Source organism: Emydura macquarii, unplaced genomic scaffold, assembly GCF_026122565.2.
Source record: "Emydura macquarii macquarii isolate MOO-44397 ecotype Brisbane River unplaced genomic scaffold, CSIRO-AGI_Emac_v2 contig_3134, whole genome shotgun sequence".
Lineage (NCBI taxonomy): Eukaryota > Metazoa > Chordata > Testudines > Chelidae > Emydura > Emydura macquarii.
Genome location: NW_027133271.1, coordinates 254,964 through 282,670, shown reverse-complemented (window position 1 = coordinate 282,670; position 27,707 = coordinate 254,964). Strand labels below are relative to the sequence as shown.

The 27,707-nt window shown below is 50.0% G+C and overlaps 1 protein-coding gene across 1 annotated transcript in view; it reads left to right on the top strand.

Annotated features, from left to right (window-relative positions):
- LOC137142081 (angiopoietin-related protein 7-like) overlaps positions 1 to 27,200 on the top strand; it is a 32,809-nt gene extending 5,609 nt beyond the window's left edge. The window contains exons 2-6 of the mRNA XM_067531310.1: positions 10,756 to 10,978; positions 15,828 to 15,965; positions 18,100 to 18,316; positions 20,743 to 20,938; positions 27,054 to 27,200. Coding sequence (XP_067387411.1) covers positions 10,756 to 10,978; positions 15,828 to 15,965; positions 18,100 to 18,316; positions 20,743 to 20,938; positions 27,054 to 27,200 — 921 coding nt within the window. The remainder of the gene's footprint in view (positions 1 to 10,755; positions 10,979 to 15,827; positions 15,966 to 18,099; positions 18,317 to 20,742; positions 20,939 to 27,053) is intronic.
- The last annotated feature ends 507 nt before the right edge of the window (positions 27,201 to 27,707 follow it).

Genomic DNA, 27,707 nt, shown 5'->3' with positions numbered 1-27,707 from the left:
CTGAGTTATTTCACCCGCTTACACCGAGTGTGAATCCCCTAGCAGCAATGGAATAGCTCAGATCCCTTCTCTGGAAGGATTAGCAGGAGAGTACCCTGCGTGCTGCTTGATTTAAGGAGATCTCAGGCTGCTCTGGCCATCTGTCCAGCTCAGAGCCCATCTAGGTCTCTCAGTGGAGGATGGTGATTCAGTTATTTATTTATCTGTGCACTGTGAAATGTCAGGGCCCAGATCCTTAGCTGAGCTACGCCCACCAAGGATTGGGCCCCAGGGGTCTTTTAGCAGATCTGGGAAAGAGACACAGCGAGGATTGCTTGTTTAGAAGTTGGCAAAGGGGGAATTCACTCCAGGGTGGGAAAGGAATCTCTAGGGGAACCCAAGGGGCTGTAGCGGGGCGGAGAGCAGGGAAGTGACCCAGAAAAACATTAACCCTAAATCTTGAACGGTGGCCACCAGAACGGGCCACAGGATTCCCACAGGGGACGCACCAGTGCCAAATACAGAGGTGGAATAACCTCTCTCCCGCTGGCCCAGGCTCACAGCGCAAAGCAAGGCGTCTCCTCATCCCGGTCCTTGTCCAGTGGTCCGTGCTGCCTGCCGCGTGGAGCGAGCTGAGTCTGCCGCTGTGTTACTGGGCGAGCGCGGGCGCGTGTCATCCTAGCGCAAGGTCTCCCAGCTGCTCGGCATCCCCTCAGACCCCTCTCTTGGCTCGCATGCGCCGCTCTGTGAGCCTGTTCATTTCTCCCCAGTGCAGCCCCCTTGGCTGAGATGTGCTCATGCGACAGAAAGCAGTTTGCGACGCCTGCCCTGCCAGCTGGTTCCCCTGCTTTCCTTGTGAAGTTTGCACATTAGCTGGCTAGTGATTGGCTATTTCTAGCCGAGAAATCCTCAGCGAGTGATAAACCGCACACTGAAGGACACCTAGGGACCGATCCTGCACTTGCTGACTCTGCTGGGACCAGGATCCTTTTCTGAGCACAAAATTACCCCACGTTTCCAGGCACTTTTCAGCTATGTGGAGCAATTGCTTTCAACTATACCCTGCCACTCCCGACTGCATATCTCACGTATAGACGTCTCCTGCCAGCCGGAGGGACTCTGGCTAGTCCTCTTCCAGTAATGGCTGGGAAATAGTCTCATTAGAAACCCTCACCCCTTCTCCAGGCCACCTTGGAGTGGCTCGGGAGTTCGAATTTGTGGTTGCTGAACAATAGCTCAGCGAAGAGATGAGAGCAGTGAGGTTCAACCCAAGTCAGCTGTCGATGCAACCAGCAGCCAGCTCTGGGGAAGAATAGAGACCAGTGCTGAGATATTCATACAATCCGAGCAGATTAGAGTTGGAAGGGACCTCAGGAGGTATCTAGTCCAACCCCTGCTCAAAGCAGGACTAACCTCAGCTATATCATCCCAGCCAGGGCTTTGTCAAGCCTCAGCTTAAAAACCTCTAAGGATGGAGATTCCACCACCTCCCTAGGTAACCCATTCCAGTGCTTCACCACCTTCCTAGTGAAAATGTTTTTCCTAATGTCCAACCTAGACCTCCCGCCCTGCAACTTGAGACCATTGCTCCTTGTTCTGTCATCTGCCACCACTGAGAACAGCCTAGCTCCATCCTCCCTGGAACCCCTTTTCAGGTAGTTAAAGGCTGCTATCAAATCCTCCCTCGTTCTTCTCTTTTGCAGATTAAACAAGCCTAGTTTCCTCAGCCTCTCCTCATAAGTCTTGTGCTCCAGCCCCCTAGTCATTTTTGTTGCCCTCCGCTGGACTCTTTCCAGTTTGTCCACATCCTTTTTGTAGTGGGGGGCCCAAAACTGGACACAATATTCTAAATGCGGCCTCACCAATGCCGAATAGAGGGGAATAATCACTTCCCGTGACCTGCTGGCAATGCTCCTACTAATGCAGCCCAATATGCTATTAGCCTTCTTGACAACCAGGGCACACTGCTGACTCATATCCAGCTTCTTATCCACTGTTACCCCCAGGTCCTTTTCTGCAGAACTGCTGCCTAGCCAGTCGTCCCCAGTCTGTAGCCGTGCCTGGGATTCTTCCATCCTGAGTCCAGGACTGCATTTGTCCAGGACTCTGCATTTGTCCTTGTTGAATCTCTTTGTGTCATCAGATTTCTTTAGAATATTAGGCCCAATCCTCCAACCCACTGCTCAAAGCAGGACTAACCTCTGCTATATCATCCCAACCAGGGCTTTGTCAAGCCGCAGCTTAAAAACCTCTAAGGATGGAGATTCCACCACCTCCCTAAACCCATTCCAGTGCTTCACCACCCTCCTAGTAAAAAACTTTTTCCTAATGTCCAACCTAGACCTCCCTCCCTGCAACTTGAGACCATTGCTCCTTGTTCTGTCATCTGCCACCACCGAGAACAGCCTAGCCCCATCCTCCCTAGAACCCCCTTTCAGGTAGTTAAAGGCCGCTATCAAATCCCCCCTCACTCTTCTCTTTTGCAGACTAAACAAGCCCAGTTCCCTCAGCCTCCTAAGTCCTGTGCTCCAGCCCCAGTTGCCCTCCGTACTCTCTCCAACCCACATCCTTTTTGTATTGGGGGGCCCCTGGACACAATATCTTTGCCGAATGTAATCATCTGACCTGCTGGCAAACTTGCTGACAACCAGGGCACACTGCTGACTCATATCCAGCTTTTTATCCTCCAGATCGTTAATGAAGATGTTGAACAAATATTGTCAATACACAGGAGCATCTTGTCCTAGAGCAGGGAGATGCTAATCCCCATTAATCATCTCCGGTGTGTTTACGTACCTACAATACTGAGCACAGTTGTGGCCCCAGTGCTATCACAACCACATTGACAAATCGGAGGGGAGTCAGAGAAGAGCCCAAACAAAACTGACCAAAGGCAGGAAGGCTGGGTTATGAGAAGGGACGAGAAGAACAAAAGCTATCTAGTTTGGCTAAATGGCTGTGAGAGGTGAGTCGTGGGACCTGGAGCATCTGAGCTGGATTCAAGCAAAACCCTAGAAACCCAGGAATGAGAATCACGGACAAAGACAGGAGTTGACCTGCCGGCAGCGCTTGAAGTGGGGACTGCCTGTAACAGAACCACTGAGGCTGGACATAGAACAGATTTGTTAGCTTATCTACCCCATCTCCCTGGGATCCCGCTGCAAGGTTGCTCATAAAGAAGATTGCCTAGTGGTTTGTCCAGTCTAGTGTAAATGTCCTAATCCCTTCCCCCAGGAGTCTAATAGACTGGATCCGGGAATTCTGATATTCATCCCAGATTTTCCTTTCCTTAATCGTAGTGGCAGCCCCTTCCACCATGCCCCTTTCCCTCTTTCAGTGGCTGTAGATCGGTGTCACATTATGTCCCCTCAGCCGCTAGTTGCTACTTAGCCAAACTAGATGAAGTTTCTTTTGCAATCCTTCAGAGATCGGGTCCCACAGCCTCTCGCGCGCCTTTGTTCCTCTCGTCCCACCCCCATGGGTTAGCGGGCAGGATTTCCAGCTTTCCCCCAGGGAGCCTGGCTTTGACCCCTGGTGTGGGAAGGTAGCAAGGGTTGCATTCAGGGCAGTTGTATGGCCTGGGTCACACAGGAGGCCAGACTAGATGATCACAATGGTCCTGTCTGGCCTTGGAAGTGATAAAGGGCTGCAATTTGTCGCTGTTTTTCTGGTAGTGTGGTGCGACATTCCACCTGTGGTGGCACCAGAGCCCCAGGGAGAGGCGCCGCTTTCTGCTTGTTGCAGGATGGGATACTTTGGCCTATGCGGCCCCCAAACTGCACTAGGCGTTTTTGCTGCTGTATTGTATTGCAACCTCATGATCCATTTGCTGTCCTAGGTGCCTCCCATATTACGGTTTCCTAGGAAACATTAACGTCCCTTCCCTTTAGAAGAAATCCTCTTTTCTCAGTTATGTATGGGGGGGACGAAACAGGGCTCCGTCCCTCGCTCCTTGGAAATGTGGTAGGTGTAGTTACTTACCTGCTACAATTTTTCTTTTCTGTGCCCTTTACATGTCTAAGAGCCTGCTTGAGATAGCTGCCATTTTGTGTTCACTTTAGAGTCAGCTTGTTACCAAGGAGATACACACACTGTGCTCTCTCTCTCCTGGAGATGTTACTTTGGTTCTTGTTTTCTGTTCATCTGAAATAAGTCATTCAGGATGACAGGGTTGCTTTTTGTGTATGTAAAGCATAGCAAGAGAGAAACAGTGGGCCACATCCAGTGGTTAGGATGCTAACTTGGGATTTGGAAGATCCTGATTCAATTCCTTGCTCTGCCACAGACTTTGTGTGTGACATTGGCCAAGTCACGTAGCCTTTTGGTGCCTCAGTTCTCCATCTATACAATAAAAACATAAGAACGACCATATTGCATCAGACCAATGGTTCATCTAGCCCAGTATCCTGTCTTCCAAGAGCGGTCATTGCCAGATGCTTCAGAGGGAATAAACAGAACATGCAATTATCGAGTGATTCATCGCCCGTCATCCATTCCCAGCTTCCGGCACTCGGACATCTAGGGACACCCAGAGCATGGGGTTGCATCCCTGACCATTTAATAGTCATTGATGGACCTATCTTCTATGAACTTTTCTAATTCTTTTTTGCATCCACTTGTAGTTTTGTCCTTCACAACATCCCTGGCAATGAGTTCCGCAATTGCCTGTGCGTTGTGTGATGAAGTACTTCCTTTTGTTTGTTTTGAACCTGATGCCTTTTAATTTCATTGGGTGACCCTTGGTTCTTGTGTTATGTGAAGGAGTAAATAACACTTCCTTAGTCCTTTCTCCACACCAGTCATGGTTTTATAGACCTCTATTACATCCCTCCTTAGTCACTTCTTTTCCACACTGGACAGTTGCAGTCTTTTTAAACACTCCTCATATGGAAGCTGTTCCAGACCCTTAATCATTTTTGTTTTCCTCCTCTGACCTTTTCCAATTTTAACATTTTTTTTTGAGATGGGGCAACCAGAACGGCACACAGTATTCAAGGTGTGGGCGTACCATGGATGTGTACAGTGGGGGTGATGATATTTTTTGTCTTATTATCTATCTATCCCTTTCCTAATGATTCCTAACATTCGGTTAGCTTTTTTTGACTGCCGCAGCACATTGAGTGGTTGTTTTCAGAGAACTACCCACAAGCACTCCAAGATTTCTTCCTTGAGTGGTAACAGCTAACTTAGACCCCATCATTTTGTGTGTATAGTTGGGATTATGTTTTCCAATGCGTATTATTTTGCATTTATCAACAATGGGGGGATATCGGCCCTGCCCTGCCTCACAGGGGAGTTATGAGGATAAGCATTTGAAAGGCGGTGAGGTGCTCAGATATTATGGTTCTGGAAGCCATGTAAGAACCTCAGGCCGTCAGAGAGAGAGGGAGATTCACATGGAGGTGGAGGTCTCTCATTATTAAGACATCTGCTCATGCCATTTATTCTCTGAAATAAAAATGCCCTGGGTGCAATGTCACAAATGGCACGTGTTAACCAATTGTGCTGTGACAAGGAGGCTGAGGCCTGCTGGGAATTAAGGGGCAGGAGCTGATGAATACTTCCCTGTTCCTTCAGATGCAGTTTATTGACACAGCACAAGCAATACAATGCAAAATAATAACCAAAAAGATGAGACAAACAGAATTGGAGCTTTTGGTCCTTGTGATTTATTACACAGCCGGAGCAAGTTCAGTCTGGGTGAGAAAAAGTTCCACATCGTTATTGAACCTCGTAAATCCTTGCTATTGAACGGCGCTCCAGATTGGCAGGCTGTCTTGAATTACGCTGAGTGGGTAGCACACGGCATAATCAAGTACCTACCTGGGAACAGTATTGTAAGGAGCCAGTGAAAATGCATTAAAACCCGAGGCAAAGAGAATTACAGCAACTATTCATGCTAGGATGTTTTCCAAAGTTTTCCTGCGAATCTTGAAGCCAGCAGACACAGCTGTGAGAGCACGGCAGTCACGCCATCCTGTGGCGGAAATGAAGAAGGACATCCCTTGGTGGGGAAGTCGAGTATTTGAAATGTCTGTAGCAGATCAAATGGCAGACACTTGAGAGACAGCGTTGGCTAATTGAAGATCCAAGCACCTCTGCAATGTGGTCCCAGATCTAGAGTGGGTAAGAAGTGAAGGTTGCATGGGCCGTCTATCCTGGATGGCGTGTTTAACAAGCAGCAATCTTGCACTGGTACTTGGAGTGTCACACTAACATCTGCAGACGAAGCGAGGCAGTCCCATGACGAGTCAGACTATGCAGTCATTGATCCTGGATGTGGAAAGGCAGGAAGTGCAGCTAATCTGGGGCACAATTTTGCACTTTGCCAGCTCCAATTTTAGATCATTTATGTGTCCCTATAACCATGGGGAATAGTACCAGTAAAATAGGTCCTCGAGTATCTAAGAGGGCAAAGTTGTGGGCATAGAAAGGGGGCAAGGGTTGGGATATCTGGTTTCCCTAGCTCACGGCTGGCCCATCCTTCCGAAGGCAGTGCAGTAGTTACACACAGTAGCCAGAGCTTTCACCCATCCAGTTGTATGTGTCCCATGCCATGGGGCTCTCACGCCATGCTTGGTGTTTCACATCCAGTCCATTTCACCGGGGGGATGTTTTCCCTGCTATGCAACCTGAATTTGCCTTAGAATCATAGAATCATAGAATATTAGAGTTGGAAGAGACCTCAGGAGGTCATCTAGTCCAACCCCCTGCTCAAAGCAGGACTAACCTCAACTATATCATCCCAGCCAGGGCTTTGTCAAGCCTCAGCTTAAAAACCTCTAAAGATGGAGATTCCACCACCTCCCTAGGTAACCCATTCCAGTGCTTCACCACCCTCCTAGTGAAAAACTTTTTCCTAATGTCCAACCTAGACCTCCCCAACTGCAACTAGAGACCGTTGCTCCTTGTTCTGTCATCTGCCACCACTGAGAACAGTCTAGCTCCATTCTCCTTGGAACCCCCTTTCAGGTAGTTAAAGGCTGCTATCAAATCCCCCCTCATTCTTCTCTTCTGCAGACTAAACAAGCCCAGTTCCCTCAGCCTCTCCTCATAAGTCCTGTGCTCCAGCCCCCTCATCATTTTTGTTGCCCTCCACTGGACTCTCTCCAAGTTGTCCACATCCTTCCCTTAGTGACTCATATCCAGCTTCTTGTCCACTGTAACCCCCAGGTCCTTTTCTGCCAAACTGCTGCCTCCCCAGTCTGTAGCTGTGCATGGGATTCTTCCATCCTAAGTGCAGGACTCTGCACTTGTCCTTGTTGAACCTCATCAGATTTATTTTGGCCCAGTCCTCTAATTTGTCTAGGTCACTCTGTATCCTATCCCTGCCCTCCAGCATATCTACCACTCCCCCCAGGTGAGTGTCATCTGTGAACTTGCTGAGGGTGCAATCCACCCCATCCTCCAGATCATTAATGAAGATGTTGAACAAAACCAGCCCCAGCACCGACCCCTGGGGCACTCCGCTTGTTACTGGCTGCCAGCTAGACATTGAACTGTTGATCACTACCCATTGAGCCCGACGATCTAGCCAGCTCTCTATCCATCTTATAGTCCATTCATCCAACCCACTCTTCTTTAACTTGCTGATAAGAATACTGTGGGAGACTCTATCAAAAGCTTTGCTAAAGTCAAGATATTTCACGTCCACCACTTTCCCCACATCCACAGAGCCAGTCACCTCATCATAGAAGGCAATCAGGTTGGTCAGGCATGACTTGCCCTTGGTGAATCCATATTGACCGTTCCTGATCACCTTCCTCTCTTCCAAGTGCCTCAAAATGGTTTCCTTGAGGACCTGCTCCATGATTTTTCCAGGGACTGAGGTGAGGCTGACTGGTCTGTAGTTCCCCAGATCCTCTTTCTTCCCTTTCTTGAAGATGGGCACTGTATTTGCCTTTTTCCAGTCACCTTGGACCTCCCCTGATCACCACGATTTCATCTAGATGAAGGGTGACCAAGCCAGAGAAAGTTCAGTTCTGCTAAGAAGAGGCGTTCCATGGTCATTAAGCCTCAAATCTTTGGCTCTCCTGGAGTTCCTGCGACTCGCAGCCAGCTCTATTGAGGGATGGAGGATGGAACAGCACAGAACACAGCCAAGTGACAGTATGGATCCAGTCGTACATGGGCTCCCATCGAAATTCCTCTAATAATATACTGGGAGCAATTTTGAGTGGACTCTGGGCCCCTACGTCCCAAGCAATAACAAAAGCAGAGGACTGGAGTTACAGAGCATCTGCTGGAGAAGCAGCATTGAACTGAAACAAAGTTTTCAGGGGCAGTTGGCAGATTGTTTTTAAAAGATGGCTCAGCGGGTGGGTGTAATTTTAATGACAGCTGTGCCATCTGGTGGACAAAGGGTGTAGCACAAACGAATAAGGCTTCGTTTCCCCTGACAAGTCAGGTATGTCCAGCATCTGCGGCTATCTAGACCTTTAACGAGACCAGCTTCTGCTGGTGAGAGAGACAAGATTTCGAGCTACACAGAGCTCTTCCGTGGGCCCGGGAAAGGTACTCAAAGTGTCGCAGCTAAGTACAAAATCAAACAAAGAATTTAGCATGAGCGGTTAGCACCTAGTCGAGGTGCAGTGGCCCGTTAACACCCCTGTAGCCATAGGACAAAAAGGGGGTTAGTGATGGTTACAGATGGGTGTAATAAACCATAAATCCATAAGACCATGATTTTAGTGTCTAGCAAAGTTATGAACTGAAGCTCCCACGCCCGTCTTTCAGCCGTGTTGTGCAGGTTTCCTTTGAGGTTGAGGCCTGAGAGGTCATGTTTGGAGAGATCGCGCCGTGCTAAGCATTCACCTGTGGCCAATCGGGTGTTTCTGTCTTCTGTCGTTTTCCTGCGGGAGTTCCTTTGGGAGCGTAGCGCTGGCCCCGTTTCACCCACACAGGTGCTGTTGGGGCACTGAGTGCCCTGGTTGGGTGAGGTACATCACAGGGGCTGATAGGCGGCCGTAGGACCCATGAATATTGAAAGGTGCGTTATAGGGAGTATTGATCAGTGCAGCAGTGGAGAGCGGTCAGCAGGTTTCGCGTCCGTTCTGGCAGGGCCTGGTGCCGCTTGGTGCGGCCTGGTTGGTGCGGAACATGCTTCTGAAGCTGAGCTTGGAGAGATGGAGGGGTTGTTTGAAGGCCAGAAGAGGGGTTCAGTATGGGGTCCCCATCGAGCATGGGTTGCAGCTGTTTGAAGGTACCCTGTATGGGTTCTGGTGTGGGGTGGGAGGGGTGTGCAGTCAGAGAGGGTTTTATTTCTGTATTGAAGCAGGTTCGCTCGGGGTATTTGGGTGGCCTGTTCCATGATGAGATGTACTCCTCTGGCGGAGTGTCCTTGTTTGGCGAAGGTGGTTTAGAGCATGTTAAGGTGCATGTCCCGGACTTTCTGAGCATCTGGCTATAGATAACCGATTTCTTGGTGTGTTTGGGTTGGTAAGGGTGGTGATCTGTGCGTGTCTCATACATAGGTGTCTGTCTCACCCACTGCACTAAATGCCCCAGTAACAACTAGGTGCTGGGCTCTTGAATGAACTCACACCGGAAAGTGATAAAAGAACATTTGATAAACAACGCCAGATGATCAAGAGCTGCTTCCCCGGCACCCCCAAGTGTGTGTTTCTCGGCCAAATCAAAGTCTTGTAACATGCTTGCGTTTCAAGACGTCCCAGTCACCGAGTTCAGTCTTGGGCAAATGTTGATACAAGTCACAGGAATCACAGGAGCAGGGGTTGGACACGGGGTGTGGAGAGCACAGGCAGGCCAAGTACTTGCGGTAACTCGTTGGTAAGGGTGGCAGCTTGATCACAGCATATCCAGGGGCCTCTGAGCATCATCACTCGGCCAGAACCAAGGCTCTGAGATCCTGAATACTGATTTCAATGTGCATTGAGAGCACTTAGCTCCTTCCAGGGCTGGACCCGTAGCAGCTTGCCCGAAGAACACACCCACTGGGCTACCTATGGACATCAGCAATGGACGCAGCTGGGCACCGTTTAGCTGCAAGTGCAGACAAGAACAAACCGTACTGAGCGCTGGTTCAGTAACCAATTAAAACAAGCTCCAAGCCAGTCTGACTGAAGCGGTGTTAAAAATACTGGCAGCTGCAGGATCCTTGTCTACACTAGGGCTCGCACCATTGCAGGCACATTACAAGGCCAGTTTGTGATGGAGATTGGAAGCATGAATAAGAGTGATCTCGCTAAAGATCACAGGGTGGGGTGGAAGTAAATTGGGAAGATAGCTGGACATGATGGCAGAGGTTATATTGGCTCCCTTACAGAGGGGGTACATCTGCCAGTCATTACCCACGTTCATAAGTTGGGGTCTGGCTAGCTCTCTGTGCAGCGTGGCCTATTAGATAGAGCACTGGACTAAAATTCAGGCAACCATGCTTCTAGCCTCAACTTCGCCCCTGGCCTGCTGGATGATCTTGGGCAACTCACCTTCACCTCTCTGACGGCCTCTCTGAACACCCAGTAGCAGCTGTGACTGGGATGGCATGGCCAGGTGTGAACAGCCTTTCCTTAGGATGCAGGGCTTGCGGTTGTCACTTAGAGAACAGGGGCTGCCCTTTAGCTCTGGTTAGAGGCCTGTTGCAGGATGCATCTGCCACGCACCAGAATCACATTCCCTGGTGTTCTCGGCTCAGCCCTGGCTGTCAGCTGCTTTCCAGTCCACCGTCCCACATTGTCCTATGCACGGTTAACTCCTATGACCACCCCCGAACCCTCCGCAGCTAACGCTCCTTTGGTTCTTTTGGATCCCCTAAAGCACGAGGAGAAGAACAGCCGGAACTCCACGATGGAGCAGCGGGTGCAGGAGCTGGAGGAACGTTGCACCGAGGCCAGCACGCTGCAGCACATCCAGGCCACGCTGCTCTATGACATGCGGGCCCAGATCCACAACCTCTCCCTGCTGACCGAGTGGGCCCGGCGCAACCCCGGCTGCCTCGCGCCAGCCGAGATGAGGTCGCAGCAGGAGATGCACCCTCCAGGTCAGTGGAGCTCAAGCTTATTTGGCCCCCCTCTTGTGTCTGTAGTAGTTTACACACACCTCCCCCCTCCTGCCACACAAGTACAGGTGCCGATTAAAAACAAATGTTGTGTGAACTGCTGCTTACTGCATCACACGGTTACTAGTGGGTACTGCAGGGGGTGGCACTAGACGACCTCCCGAGGTCCCTTCCAACCCTCATCTTCTATGGCGGATTAACGTACGGATGGCAACAGCTTTGCATAAGGCTGTGCCAACGTAACAGAAATCCGTCCAAATGCACCGCGCCATCTCCAGCGGAGGACCGGACGTGTCTGAGGAATCCGCGTTGCTAGTTACTCCCAGCTGTGGGTAAAATGTGCAGCACAGTTATTTTTGTTCCCTAAAGATTCTCACGCCCTCCCCCCAGGATACAGTCTGCACCCCTCAGGAGTGTGCCCCCCCCCCGAGTCTGGGCCAGGTGATGGGGAATTCCTGTGATGGGCTGGGAGGGGAGGTGGGGGGCTGAGATCCAGGCTAGACACCGGGGGCTGTGTGGCGTAGCCTGCCTTAGGGTCTAGTATTCTATCACAGACACAGGAATCGAGGACAAGGAAACTGCTGAGGGCTGGCACTGGGATGGACGTTGAGGTCGTGTCTACACTGTGGCTGGGGATGAGCCCCCCAGCCAGGGGCAGACAGACTCAGGCTCATGGGACTCGGGCTAGCGTGCTTCAAAAGTGCAGCGCAGGCGGCAGCTCCGGCTCTGAAGACCACCTGCCCCCCGCTGGGTCTGAGCGAGCCCGAATCTGCGCCGGGGCCGCGACGTCCACACCACCATTTTTAGCACAGCAGCTCCAGCCCTGCCGGCGTGAGTCTGTCTAGCCAGACTGGGCGGCTCATTCCCCTCTGAGGTGTAGACGTGCCCAGGGGGGTGGAGCTTCTCCGGCGCCCCTTCTGGACGTCGGGGCGCGCTGAGTTCCAGCCACGCAGCACTGAGCTGAAGACATTGCAGCTGGGGCTGGAGCTTGGGGGCTGCGGCCTAGGGCGGGGGGGTGGGCTTCAGAGCCCCAGCCGCAACTTCAAAGCGCTGTCTAGCGTGAGTCCCACAAACCTGAGTCTGTCAGCGTGGTCCAGCAGGGAGGGGCGTAAGCCTCTGTGACCACAGGGAGTGATGCTACTTTTCAAAGGGGGGCCTGAGGATGCCGGGAAGGGATTCCCCTCCCCCAGGGGTTAGGAATGCTGAGGGATAGGGGTAGGAATTCTTCTCCTGCCCTGGGGGAGGAATCCCCCCCGCAATTACTAACTGGGCGTCCCGCCCCCGACAGCCCTGCAACAGGATGCCCGTTCTTGGATTCTCTTCCTGCACCCAGTGCAGGGGCTGGTCAGTTTCCCGTTCCAGGTCTTGTGCACCTGTCCAAGGCTGTTGTGGTGAGGTGTGCAGCACGGCAGGGGAATGTGCATGTCCTCTCCAAAGTTGTTTTCTTTGAAACTTAAAAAATAAATGAATGAAATCAGGAGGCTGGGCAGAGGGAGGGACTGAAGTCACAATGCTCAGCTCCAAACTGGGCGAGGGGAGGAGGAGTAGAGATGTTGCTTTGGTCCATTACACAGTAACGGGCCAGAGGAAAGGTTCAGATCTGAGTTGGAGCCTTCCCAAATGTGGTGGGACCCAGTCATCCAAGATCTCATTATTGCTGTCATTCCCAAGCTGGAGAGAGACCCTGCCTCCCTTTCCAGCCAGCCTCCTTCCCCCCACTTCTCTCTGGCCAGGATTTTCCAATAGTGCCTCCGGGGTATAAAGTAATAACGATGCACAAGCATTCCTGCAGGAATTGAAAGAATCTTCTTGGTCTGCACTGCCGTGAAAGAAAAAGCAGGGGACAGATGAACTCCTCAGCATTCCCACGGTCAGCGCTGGGCATTGTGCTAGGAAAATCTGACTCCCGTTGTAGGATTAATATTCGTATTTATTCTAGTTTGTATTACCATAGTGCCTAGGAACCCTGGTCCCCACTGTGCTAGGTGCTGTACAAACACAACATAAAGACAGCCACTTCCCCGGAAGAGCATTTTGTTATCGATTAAATAAAGTGGAGCTTGCTTACAGTCAGAAGGGAGAGCTGATCTAGTTTCTCGATCAATCTTTACTAAAAGATTGAAAAGGACGTGTGAAAAGATGGTTTCTGGGCTGTGGATACTTATCCAGTGAGAAGTTGGCTATGTCCAGTGACTCCTTCTACACACATTACTCAAAAGGCTTGATTGGTTAATGACTTTCACCTACTAATCTGAATCTGATTTGAGCCACTGACATCGGGAGGAAAGGCGCGTTAGTTGGTGACTGATCCCATGAGCAACCAGTCTAATCGCTTTCCATCTTCCTTGTTTTAAATGAAGCCAGCTCTCTCAGCCTTTGATACCATGATAACTTGGCTCCAGTTCCTCTAGCCACCGGGTACACGTGAATCATTTCCCTTTGGAGAAATGGGTTAAGTGTAAATGACCGGAGAACTGGTGCTGGTGGTAATATCCTCACTTGGCAGCAGAAACTATACCCAGCATGTCTCCCCTGTGAGATTTCCTTACATGCTATTCCTCCCAGGGTTCCCCTTGGCAGCGTTGCTGGATCAGCTGGACAGAAGTAGCCCAATGGAACTCTGCCACCAGTCCCAAAAAAGTGGCCATTGATTGGATGCTTCTCCATTCCATGCCCACCTCCCACAGCCAACGGGAAACCTCGAAGCTAACGGGCGCTCTATCACGCGGCTTGGAATGGTGAAACGCCCATCCCTCCTTTCCCAGTGTACTTTCATTGGCTGCCAGATCTGTGACTTCATCCCTCCCGCCTCCCTCATGGGAAAAAAAAATCACAATTTGCATTTTATAAGCCTCTCAGTCCTTCAGGTTTGGCAATGCTGCTGGTTTGGTATGAAGGTCAGCTGTGGATTGGGCTGGTCTAGCGTGGATCAGAGAAAGTTATCCCTGATTGTGTGGGCTATGATGCGATCTCTCTCTCTCACATTTCCCCTGTTGCTTCCTTCTTTCTCTCTGCATGATCTGTTCTCTAGAGAATTTGTGTGAGTGGGAATTGTTCACACTGATGATCTTCCTCAGCTTTCGCTCAGCCTTTAGATAGGCAACCCATCTTTGGGTATGTCGACACGGGAGTGCAGATATGGGTTCTGACACGTGCTTGTGCCTGAACCTCCTAGCAGGAGGTGTGAGTGAGTAAGGATGCTAGGGTTTGGCATACTCTTTAAGAGTATCGAAGCCTGGCAACGTAAAGTGCATTATGAGAGGTTTTCCACCTTTCTCCAAAACATCCAGCACTGGCTGCCTTTGGAGAATGGAAACAGGACCAGCTCGTTCTGTTTCAATTTTGGAATGGAAGAACTCAGCAGAACTTTGGGTTCAGCAAAACTCTTAATATTTCCACCTGTACTTAAATGGCAAAGAAACTTTAATTTAAAAACAAACCAAGAACATGTCATGACATTCCCCAGGGTACAATCTGGATTGATGAACAGCTGTGTCCCCTCAATTCTCCAACTTGGGGTGCCTTCTACACTGCTTCGCTGTGAGAGCTGCCAGTCCTGGTCCTGCTCTCACACAGCCTCTGGAATGTAAATTACTCCCAGCTGAGTTATATGAGTGAGCTAGCCAGCCACTTCTGAATTATAATGCAGAGTGACACCAGCAATTCCCAGTTCCAAACTTGTCTGCAGAAACAGGTATTTTGCACTGCCCAGCTCTTTCCTTCTGGACAGTACAAGTTCTCTGAAAGTCCATCTTTTTCTTAACAGGATTTGTGCATATCATTTTCCATTATCTCCAATGAAGTTTCCCAAACACTTCAATCCAAACGCACTGGTTTAGGTAAAATAATAAAATACGTTTCTGAACTTTCTTATAGAATTTCTCTTCTTTGAGAATCATCTCCAGCTGGGTTCAGGTGACAGCAAGTCTGTGGGATGGGAACTTCCAGCTGTTCCTTTGCCAGCATGTAAATTTCTCACTCACACCCTTTTTCCTGCCAAAGAATGGCTGCTTAAACAGGTGATAGTCCATTTGATTTCGTTGACGTGGCTGAGGCATCAATTTGCCTTTTGTCCCTGAGGAATTGGTTTGTGCTTGCTTTTCTAAACTTGGAACATGTATTATTCAGTTGAATTTCATAATTTTACATATAATATTGCCAAACATATTTTACCAGGACAATGATGTTCAGCAGATTATGAGTTTTCAATTGATATCCCACAAGGCAGACTTTGGACCAAATTTATCATAGTCTTGTAGAAAGGGTGAACATAGGGGTACAGACTGTCACACGTGTCATTCTAACTAAGTGGAGGTCTGTGCTAGTGGAGATGGGCCTGAGCTGTGAGTTTTATATCCTGAATCAGCTGTGAATCCAATCTGCCCTTAAGCTCAGGGGTTTCCACTGCCAGATCATTACAGAGACAGGTCCTAGCCACACAATTTTGATTGGCATCCAGATTTGATTCCAAAGGTCCTGAAATTGTGGCTGAGTGCAGATCTAGAATTCTGGTTCAAACATGCTTCCCTGTGCGCTATGTGATTGATAAAGGTTTGTCTGTGAAAATCAGTCTTTCCAACCTTTTAGGATAGCCTGCAGGATAAAATAAAATGAAATAAATGTCAATGAACTACCCGTCAGTCCATGAAGAATCCCAGAACTTAAATTTTGCCAGGGTAAAACAGAGCTCAGACCTCAAAAATCTTCAGCTCTGATCTAAATCTGGAACTCAAAATCGTTGGTTGACTTCTAAAGTCATCCCAACAAGTCGTCCCATCCCGACTCTCTATGAACTAAATATTGAACTGCGTCTCTTTGTTTCCTGTCTTAGACGTGAAGCACGCAAAGAACTGCCCCATAGACTGTGCTTCAATATACTACAACGGGATCCGGCGGTCTGGGGTCTACAGCATTATGCCCTCGGTCGGCGGGATGCCAATAGAAGTGCTGTGTGAAATGGACACGGAAGGTACAGTAAGAGGCAACTCCATTCCTGACCGTCTTTCCTCCCAAGGCTGTTGGTTCTTAAACCTTTCCGGCGGTGCACAAGGTACAGCTTCAGACTTCTGTCAGTTCTGGAGATGTACCTAGAGCACACCTCACCATAGTCTCTAGGCACCAGCTTCCTGGCAGAGATAGTCTCATCTACTGGCGTTCTGGAGCCCCAGCTGCGGGAACCCCAGTGGTAGAGTCTCAGTGAGCGGCAGGGGTGGAGCTGGTGTTTCTCGCCCCCAGGACCTATTCAGGCAAGGATGGATTCTTCATCTTGGTGTGTCCCCATGCTGAAGGAGCTTATGGCGTCTGTGCTCTTGAAGCCAAGTGCTTTGGTTAAATGGGGGAAGGACAGTGTCACAGTTTCAGAGGAACTGCATCTGTATTTGCTATCCATGGTCCCTCGAGGGAACATACGTACGATTTCAGGCTCCCAGTCATCACCTCTCTTGGGCAGACACCTGCATCTCTCTTCCTCCCAATCAGGGTTTTTAAGTCTGCACAGCTGCTTGCCATTTAAGAACAGGTGAGACAAACACCCGTCAGGAATGGTTTCATTCTTACTTTGAGTGCAGGGGATTGGGCGAGATGACCTATAGAGGTCCCTTCCAGTCCTACACGTCGATGAGGCTGTGATTCGATACACTGTGATATCTCCAGCAAGCCAGACAGCCTCAAGACCAGCCCCTGTGCATTGCTTTCTCACAGACTCATAGACGTTAAGGTCAGAAGGGAACTTTATCATCATCTAGTCCAGGGGTCGGCAACCTTGAGCATGGACTGTGCCAAAACTTCCCCCTCCGTCCCTCTCCCAGTGCCGGAGCGGTGGCGGGGGAGTCTGCAGGCCTGTTCCTGCAGGGGCCGTGCTGCTCCTAGCCAGGGGTGCTACTTAGAATCATAGAATCATAGAATATTAGAGTGGAAGGGACCTCAGGAGGTATCTAGTCCAACCCCCTGCTCAAAGCAGGACTAACCTCAGCTATATCATCCCAGCCAGGGCTTCGTCAAGCCTCAGCTTAAAAACCTATAAGGATGGAGATTCCACCACCTCCCTAGGTAACCCATTCCAGTGCTTCTAGGGAAAAACTTTTTCCTAATATCCAACCTAGACCTCCCCCACTGCAACTTGAGACCATTGCTCCTAGTTCTGTCATCTGCCACCACTGAGAACAGCCTAGCCCCATCCTCCCTGGAACCCCCTTTCAGGTAGTTAAAGGCTGCTATCAAATCCCCCCTCACTCTTTTCTTCTGCAGACTAAACAAGCCCAGTTTCCTTAGCCTCTCCTCATAAGTCTTGTGCTCCAGCCCCCTCATCATTTTTGTTGCCCTCCACTGCACTCTCTCCAACTTTTCCACATCCTTTTGGTAGTGGGGGGCCCAAAACTGGACACAATACTCCAAATGTGGCCTCACCAATGCCGAATAGAGGGGAATAATCACTTCCCTCAATCTGCTGGCAATGCTCCTACTAATGCAGCCCAATATGCTATTAGACTTCTTGGCAACCAGGGCACACTGCTGACTCATATCCAGCTTCTTATCCGTTGTTACCCCCAGGTCCTTTTCTGCAGAACTGCTGCCTAGCCAGTTGGTCCCCAGTCTGTAGCTGTGCATGGGATTCTTCCGTCCTAAGTGGAGGACTCTGCACTTGTCCTTGTTGAACCTCATCAGATTTCTTTTGGCCCAGTCCTCCAATTTGTCTAGGTCACTCTGCAATTTGTCTAGGTCTATTTCATTTCTAAAATGCTTCATTCCTTAAAATGTAGCAGCTTGATTCTGCTGTCCATTACACCAGTGTAAATGAGGAGTAACTCTGCTGCAGCCGGAGCTGATGTAACTGTGATCTATAAACTTCTCCCCTGATACACATCGCAGAAGTATCTCAGCTGCAGAACCAGGATTAAAGCTTTTCTCTGAGGCGTGGGGGATAGAAGGGGACAAGGGATAAAGAGGGGCAGTGTTAGTTGAGGACACCTCTGCAGGCAGGCCGGTCGGCCAGTTTCAGTATGCGGCGGTGCCGAGTCAAGGTTCTGCCCCAAGATGACGTTGGGTCCATCACTAATGATGCTAATGGGAGACTCAGCTCAACTTCATCTCTCTCCCCTTGGCAGGTGGAGGCTGGACCGTCATCCAGCGGCGGCAGGACGGCTCGGTCAACTTCACCCGGACCTGGAACGAGTACAAAGACGGCTTTGGGGACTTAAACAGTGAGTTCTGGCTGGGCAACGAGAACATTCACAAGGTGACGAGCCAAGGGGACTACTCGCTCCGCATTGATTTGGAAGACTGGAACAACAAGCACAAGCACGCCTTCTACCAGACCTTCAGGTAGGAGGGCCTGGTGCCCTTCCCCAGGCCCCTGCTGCAGGCAAAGGGTCCTGTCCTGTAAGACCTTCGTGCTTGGAAATCCCAGTGGAAACCCTGTGCCCAGAAGGCGTGTGGGATTGGGTCCCAGTTACGGTTAGTTCCTGGCCTCTTTGCTTGACTCCCATCACAAGGGCCAAGGAGGAATGGCAGGCCTCACTTCCTGGTCAGTTGAGCGTCATTTTGATGAGAGTACGTTTTGGGCAATTGACCGTAGTGGGGCCTTCCACACCGACCTCCTGTTTCCATAGTGACCAGCCCCACAGGCAGCACAAGGATCCTCCTAGTGGACCCTTATGGAATAACTGGCCCAGAGGGCAAGTTTCCACCTAACCTTCCTCAGGGTGCGCCTCCAGTACAGTGTGGAGGGGTGATCTGCAAACATACACTGGCCAGCTCTGCGAGTGTCTGAAGGGCTTGTACGCGGGCAGCTCGCCCTCTCACCCCAGCCGCACTGCGACGGGCACAAGCTCCAGCAGAGCTCGTAGGCCTGCCGACGCTGGTCAGTCACACCGCCTGACTGCTGTTTGTCGACGTACCCTTAGGGGTTCGTTTGTGCCCCGAAGCAGCGGTAGCTCATGCTTTTCGATCTGGGGGGGCCATAGTTCAATCCCTGGGGTGTGGTGCTGATCCAAATCCCATTGGAGTCCCTGGAAAGACTCCCGCTGACTTTATTGGGCTTTGGATCTGGCCTGATGCCCCTTAGAAATATTCGTCCTCGGTAATGTAACTGGCTGGTCTCATGAGTTCCCATCTCACTGAGGGGATGTCAGTCTGGCCATGGTTATAATTTTACACAGAGCCCCTTTTTTCCGGTTCAGCTTAGGATGTTCTCTGAGTAAGCACGTCAGAGCTACCGGGAAGGGTGGATGGGGAAAAACAAAATCCTTAGACCGATGAATCTGCCAAGCAGCCGTTTCTCCGCTCTATTCCCTCTGTCCCCAGGAGATAAACCAGGATAGTTCAGCTCCGTCCAAGAGGAGAACAGGGCGTCAGCTCCACAAAAAAGCAGAACCTCATTATTAGGGGCACTGCCAACTGAGCAGCAAAAGCAGCACTGGGCCATAATGCTTGATCATGGCTTTAGATTCCCCGTCCACCCACCTAAACCTCTGATCAGTGGATCTGAATTAAGCCAGTGCCAAAACACATCTTCCCAAGGGAGAGAGATGGGGCTGGGGCCTAATGTGGGCAAGCCACACTTACAGCAAGCATGCCCAGCCTAGATAACTGCATGCAAATGGATGCTCTGCAAAAATTTTGCAATGCCTGGTGTGACCCGTCCGTGCCTAGGGCAGCCACCTGAGAATGCCAAGGTCAGGGCAGGCTGTAAAAGGGAGCAGATTCTCCCAGCACTGGTGGGTGGCACTGAAGCCAGACTTCCCAACCAGCCACAAACAGTGCTTCTGAATCCCCACACTGGTTATCAAGAAGCCAGTACACAAATATACACAACCCCCTTTACTTCATTCCAGTCTCCGGCTCCCAATCAGCCACTAGGTCCAGTAAAGAGACCAGTTATTTAAACTCTCTGCTTTTTACTAAAAAGGTTCCCTCTGACCCCAAGGGGTCAGCCACAGTACCAGATCAATGTAAGTTTGGATCGTACCCAAAATACCACGCTGCCAGCCAATCCTTTAGTAAATAAAACTAAAGGTTTATTATAAAAAGAAAGAAACAAACCATAAGAGAAATGTTAAAGGGTTAAAACAATCAGATACATACAAATGATTTGAAAGTCCAGATACATCAGGTTTTTAGAAGAATTGTGAAGTTTGCAGGCTTGTATAGTCCCTCTGTTGTACATCCAGTACCTGGATGGGTCTCAGTCCTTTGTTTCACAGCTTCAGTTGCAGATGACTTGTTCCAGAGGTAGGCTGGTAGCTGAAGCTGAATCCCGACTGAAGAACAAAATGAATTCCCAAGGCTTCTGCCTTTATATACCTTCTGTTCTTGCCATGCTGCTTGTGGAATTTTACAGGAACTAAAATGGAGTTCAGAGTCACATGAGCAAATCCTGGTGACTCATCAGGTATATCTCTGGCTTTTCCCCCTGGACCTCTTGCATCTGTGGATGTCTTAATGGGCCATTAAGCAGGCTATTGTTCTGCCGCCATCCTGTCTAGGGTGTGTCTCAGACAGCACAATTTGAAATACAGATATATCAAATACATCCATAACTTCCATTACACATATAACACATGAACAAAAGTATTATCCTCTTACTTAGCATATTATAATCCTTTTAACAGTACCAGACATGGCATATCTTATATAAATTATTATGATTTTGACATACTAATGTCAAACAATATATTAAATGCCACTCCCCCCAATCCAGCTGTAGAAACCCCCACGAGACAATCCAGCCTGTTCCCTATTGTTTGCAGCATTGAGGACGAGGCGAACTATTACCGCCTGCACGTGGATGGCTTCAGTGGGACTGTGGAGGATTCCTTTGCCTGGTACCACAACAAGAGGAGCTTCAGCACGCCCGACACGGGGAACATCTGTGCCGAGATCTCCCACGGAGGCTGGTGGTATCAACAATGCTTCTTCTCCAATCTCAATGGAGTGTACTACACGGTAAGGTTGCCGCGTAAGGAGGTAGGTGTTACTACATCCTGTGCGAGGCTCCATGGATCTGCGTGGGGCTGCTGTTCAATATACCAGCAGCCCCTCTTTGTCCGCCCAGCCACAATGCTCCAGGGCTCTGCGTCATTGCTTTGAGATACCTTGATTTCCTTGGAAGACATTGATGGAATTATTCATCAGTGGCATCGAGAGGACACTTTTAAAGCTTGCGGATAATACCAAGCTGGGAGGGGATGCAAGTGCTTTGGAGGATAGGATTAGAATTCAGAATGATCGGGACAAACTGGAGAACTGGTTTGAAGTAAATAGGATGAAGGTGAATAAGGACAAATGCAAAGTATCTGCTTAGGAAGGAACAATCAGTCGCACACGTACACAGTGGGCAATGACTGCCCAGGAAGGAGAACTGTGGAAAGGGATCTGGGGGTTACAGTAGATCACAAGCTAAATCTGAGTCAACAGCGTAACACTGTTGCAGAAAAAGTGAACATCATTCTGGGGTGTATTGGCAGGAGTGTTGTAATCAAGACACGAGACGTAATTCTTCTGCTTTACTCCACAATGACCAAGCCTCAGGTGGAGAATTGTGTCCAGTTCGAGGCGCCACATTTCAGGAAAGATGTGGACAATTTGGAGAAAGTCCAGAGAAGAGCAACAAACATTATTGAAGGTCTAGAAAACATGACCTATGAGGGAAGATTGAAAAAACTGGGTTTGTTTAGCCTGCAGAAGAGAAGACTGAGAGGGGACATGAGAACAGTTTTCAAGTTCATAAAAGGTTGTTACAAGGAGGAGGGAGAAAATTTTTTCTTAACCTCTGAGGACAGGACAAGCAGCAATGGACTTAAATTGCAGCAAGGGTGGTTTAGGTTGGACAGTAGGAGAAACTTCCTAACTGTCAGGGTAGCTAAACACTGGAATAAATTGTCTGGGGAGGTTGTGGAATCTCCATCACTGGAGGTTTTTAAGAACAGGTTGGACACCTGTCACGGATGTTCTAGATAATGCCTGGCCCTGCCGTGAGGGCGGGGGACTGGACTAGATCAGTGTTTCTCAATCTTTTTGAAATCAGGGACCGGCTTGCTGCCTTCCTAAGCTGTGTAAGCTGTGTCAGAGACCGGCACCAGTCCATGGACCGGTCATTGAGAAACACTGGACAAGATGACCTCTTGAGGTCCCTTCCAGGCCTACAATTCTATGGTTCTTCTTTGAGTGCTTGCTCATGTCGATTCAAACCAGGTGTGTGTGCATGCCACAGGCACTCTCGCTGGAAGGTTTTTCCCCTAAGGGTATCCGTAGGGTCGGCTCTGGTGCCCCCTGGAGTTGTGCCCTCATGGCGCCGTATATAGGGCCCTGCCGACCCCCAGCCTCTTCAGTTCCTTCTTACTGCCCGTGACGGTCATTGGAACATCGCTTTTCTCTTGCTCTGCAAGCTCTTCCCCAGTGGACTTTTTCTGTAAATAGTTTAGATTTAGCGTTAGTAGTGATAATTCATAGATCAGTTAGTTTAGTTAGGATCCCGTTTATTGGGGTCTTTTCCCCTCTTCCCCCATTCCCGGGGTCGGGGTGTGCCTTGATCCACTGGCTTTAAGCTGTGAGGGGCCTATAAGAAGCCTATGCTAAGAAACAATCCGCATTCAACCTAAAATGCCTAGGGGAAACCCACCAGCGGGATCGCTGCAAGATCTGCAGGAGTTTCCACCCCAGAACCCAAAAGGACAGAAGCCAGATAACATTTATCCTAATGGAGGTAGCACTTCAAGCCCCAGAGCAAAGTCCAATGGAGCAAAGACCCAGCACCTTGGCTTTGGTGCAGAGCACACCGGCATCGGTAAGGAATACGGCGCTGAGGAAGGACTCTATGCATAGAGACGCTCTGCACCGGCATGTATCACCGGCACTGAGGGACGCTGCACGTGGAGACACACACAGCACCGCTAGCAATCCCCGTTCCTGTGGAAAAAGCAAAAGAAGATGGACAGGGGATGCTCGCTGACACTGAAAACATCTGGCCGTTAAGGCTTGAGTGGAGTGTGACCCACGTTGGGCCACTCCAGTCCCAGACCCTCGGGCGTGGCACCGTCGGCTCTGGCCCCGTTGAGGGGTCCGTCAAGTCCGGTGCCCTTGCACTCCCTGCCCAGGGAGAGCTGTGTGGAGGAGCTGCAGCTCCCCTCCGCGCCGGAGACCTTTGAGGCAGACAGAGAGCTCAGAGAGGGCACGGTACCGACACCCAATCCTAGGCGGGTTTGAGACCAGAACCCCAGACCACCAGATTCATAAAAGCTCCTGGTGCCATCTAGGGGTAAGCCATCCATGATGCTGTGGTTGCTCTCCCCGTGGCACCACTGCCCGGCACCGGGCGGCACTGCCCTGGTCGCCCAGAAGCGAGCTGTACACCTCCAACTCCGAGGCGGAGTCGTACAGCTCAAGAAGGAGCCGGCACCGTTCGGCCAGACGGCACCAGAGAGGGGAATTGAGGCGGCACAACCTCTTCTCAGGCCTTGGCCTCCCCAATGGCGGATGTTGACCCACTGGCCATTCTGGACCCCAGGGGCATTCCACCAGGAGCAGGGGTCGCACTCGGGACAGTAGCTCTCGCTTGTTTCCAAGGGCAAAACCCGGCCGACTCTCGGGAAAATACAACGTGGCACTAGACGCGGCAGTGAACCTGGGCCTGAAGCCGGCGTCGAGTCCGGCACCGAGCAGGACTTCGATCCTGGCACTGAGGACGAGGAACTGGTACCGTGGGATTCCATCAGTGCCGAAGGGCAAGAACAGGGCACGGTCCCCGTCAGAGCTTCTTCTTCATCCCCGGACAAAGCATGGCAGGAGCAGCGGCTCCCCCTACTGTGGACGACAGCAGGGCTAACCAGGAGCTGTCGCGCAGGGTGGCACAGGACATGGGGCTCCAAATAGAGGAGGTCTCGGAGAGGGCAGACCCCATGGTTGCCATCTGAGCCCGGGAGGGTCCCTCCAGAGTCGCTTTGCCATTAATAAAGATCATACGCAACACCACGCAGTCACTGTGGCAAACTCCAGCCTCTTTGCCTCCCACGGCAGAGAGTCGCTAGGAAGCACTTTGTGCCCTCCAAGGAGCATGAGTATCTCTAAACTCACTCTCCTCTGGGATCGCTCGTAGTGGCGGCAGCTAATGAGCGTGACAGGCAGGGTCAGCAGAGCCCCACGCCAAATGCCACGTATGTCAGCTGATTCCCAGTGGGACCGTAACCTCATGCTGTCCAGACTGATGGGACCACCATTTGAGCCTCTAGCAATCCCTTGCTTCTCTATCTATCCTGGAAGGTAGCTTTTCTGGTGGCCATAACTTCGGCCATAACTTCGGCCAACTCATGTCCTTTCCAAGACCCACCCGCCTACCCCTCTGTTGGAGTTCTGGCAAGAAGGAACTGAGGAGATGGGGAGTCGTCAGGGCCCTATAGATGGCCTCATGTGGGTGCAGCTCCAGGGGGCACCAGAGCTGACCCTACGGATACCACTAGGAGAAAAACTTTCCGGCGACTGTGCATTCGGCGCGCGCACACCTACTTGGAATGGACACCAGCAACACATCTCGAAGAACAACAGTCACAGAAGGTCAGTAACTGGTTTTCTGTTATTAATATTAATACGGGAAACCACCAAATCCTAATTTAACAATACATTCCTTTTATTAAATCCAAAGGCCAAATGGCACGTATACAATTGCTCTTAACATATTTAAATAGTGAACAGGAACAAAACGTTGATAAGCATTTGATCAGATACTTACAAATGGGCTCAGCCCAGGGATGCTTGGACCCATATGGGTCGGCTCCAACGCAGTCAGGCAGGTATTAGCAAAGACCCCTTTAAGAGTTTAATTTTTATATCCTTTAATGAACAAGCTTGTCAGTGCCACTGACCGACTTCAGCTAAAAACCAATCGGAGATAGTTCACCCTTCGTTCCAGGCTTAACGCAAATATGATCTAGAACCTGCTTTTCCCCAAGGTCTTTTCTCCTTATCCTTTTCGCTCCTTTCTGCTGACCAACAGCTCTTTCATTGCACCTGGGTTCACAAAGGAGAGAACACTAGTATGTGGGTTGGGAAGGGCCGTATTGGCTCCTTTTCAGGGAGATCCTATTTGTCTTCTTGAAAACCATGTGTGGACTCCCCCGTTCGTTAGAGGCCTTCGTTTTAGAAACTTTCCCTTGTGTTATTAGTTATTCTTTGAACCAGACATCCTCCCTATTTCATTTCTTTTGGCCTTTTAACTCGTTATTTTCATGGCCTTCCTGCTACTCGCTAGTCAGGGCCTTTCGTTATCATGCACCCGCTAACTCTAATTCTTCAATACACTTTTTTTTATCCTACGGATGTAGTAGAAAATAGAACTCTCTCCTGCATCCAGGCAACTATATGACGCAAGCCCATGATAAATTACATATATGATCAGCTTCAGAGCGCCTCATTTGCACTGCGCCCACTAATCCGTCTTTACCGGGACTGTTTCTGACCTCCCAACCTTCTATGCCGCTTTCAGTCAGCTGCCATTTAAAAAAAAATTAATAAAAAGCAACCTGACACAACCCATGTTTCAGCTACGGACCTCCTCCAAATTATAATGGGCTGAATTGCAGCATGGAGCAATATTGAGTTCTGGACCAGTGACAAGTTCCAAGCCTGATATTTTGTGAACAACCAGAGCGATAAGCCAATGCCACTGGAGAGCTGGGAATCGCCTTATGCACTAGGCTACAGTGCTTATTTCTAGACCTGGGAGGCTGAGGGGGCATCCCAACTTAAATATGTAGTATGATGATGAGAAAGAGAATCGTGGAAATGTAAGGCTGGAAGGGACCTTGAGTGGTCCCATCTAATCCACCCCTTCCACTGAGGCAGGACCAAGTGAATCTTGACCATCCCTGATAGGTGCTTGTCCAACCTGGTCTTAAAAACCTCCAATGGAAAACCTCCTTTGGAAGCCTATTCCAGAGCTTAACTATCTTTACAGTTAGAAAGATTTTCCCAATATCCAATTTAAATCTCCATTGCTGCAAACTAAGCTGATTCCTTCTTGTCCTCCCCTTGCATAAGAACAATCAATCATCTTCTTTATAACAACCTTTTACATATTTGAAGACTACTATCAGGTCCTTCTTCAGTTTTTTCTTCTCTAGACTAAACACACCAATTCTTTCAGCCTTCCTTCCTGGATTATAGATGCGATGTTATGAATTTTTTAGAGATTTCCACAATCCTACAGGGTGGGAATTCTGTGGGCAAGGCAACTTGGCTTTCCCGGGGGATGGATTCTTCATGCGAAATAGCGCCAGAGAAAATATTTACAACCAAATACATGATGGGGCTGCCTGGAGGTTTAACTGGCAGAAGTTTGAGATGACCTGAAAAGTTCTTGTGGATCCCTCAATTACTCAGTAACGTTGCATCCCAAACGCAGGCCAATCAATCCTTTGTGCTACCCAACAACATCTCTCTTCCCACCCAGCCCAACCCACCCTCAGGATGGTTCTCAGCTCCTCAAGGGTAGCTGTGGAATGCAGAATTCTAGCACACGTAACGTGGGGCTTCTGAGATTAGTCTATTCGGGAGCTTATCAGGCCCACGTCACTGTCCTGGCTGAGCACCTCACAGACATGAGGGCCTCATGGCGCCCCTACGCGGTAGGGATGAATCAGCCCCCTTTTTCAGGTGAGGAACTCAGAGTTTAAGTGACTTGCCCAAAGTCACATGGGAAATCTATAGCAGAGCTGGGAACTGAACCCCCATTTCTTGAGTTGAAGGCTTAGGTCTTAACTTCAAGACCATCCTTCCACTCCTCAGTGGCCTTGAGGGTTTTCATCACTGACCTTGTAAATAAGTTATCATCGCGTGAAAACAATACAGGTTGTACAGCCTTGTATGCCAATTGCCAGGCCTTCTCTGTTGGGTGGGAGAGGATTCCAGGTGCAAGGGAATGTTTGTATGGTGCTGGCCATGCTGCTGGCACTAGTAAATATCAGCCATTCCCCCATGGCTGAAGCAGGAGTGGTCCGTAAGCTGTTCTCCCCCATGCGTCACCTTCTGGGTGACTCCTGTGCCTCAAGCATCCTTCTCTCTGTCACAGGGGGGCAGGTACTCCATAAAAAACCGCAAGATCCTGGGGCCGGACGGCATTGTGTGGTACACGTGGAAAGACACCGATTACTACTCCCTGAAGAAAGTGACCATGATGATCCGTCCGCGCACCTTCCGCCCCCATCTCTCCCCATGAAGGGACTGGGACGTTTCTCCTCTCAGCAGATCGCCAGCTCCAGAAAGGGAGGAAAGAGAGGGGGCTTGTTATCATTGCAGCTGGACTGATGCCAGAGCCCACAGAGGCCCTAAAATATCATCTTGCTCGTTGCATAATTCTGCCTTCAGGGCGGGGACGAGAGAATGAAGACAACCACAAGATAAAGGCAGAAAGAATGGCCTTCGATGCGTGGTTAAGTGGTGCAGTCCTGTGTTACCAATGAGTGAAATCTTATTGTTCAACACTCTCCTAGACTGGACCTACTAAAGGCTGAGAACAGGCCAAAGATGGCGGTTCGCAGTCCGAGAGGGCCACGTCTTTTAGGGGAACCATTTGAATGTTTTTAAACTTCTTTCATGCATTACTGCCATGTGGCGACTTGAGGTACTGCTGCGCTGCCTGCTGCCGGAGGAATGCTGGACTTGCTTGCAGGCCATAGAGCAGTGCCCTCAGCTGGCTGGGCTCACGGAGCTGCCCCTTTGGCTT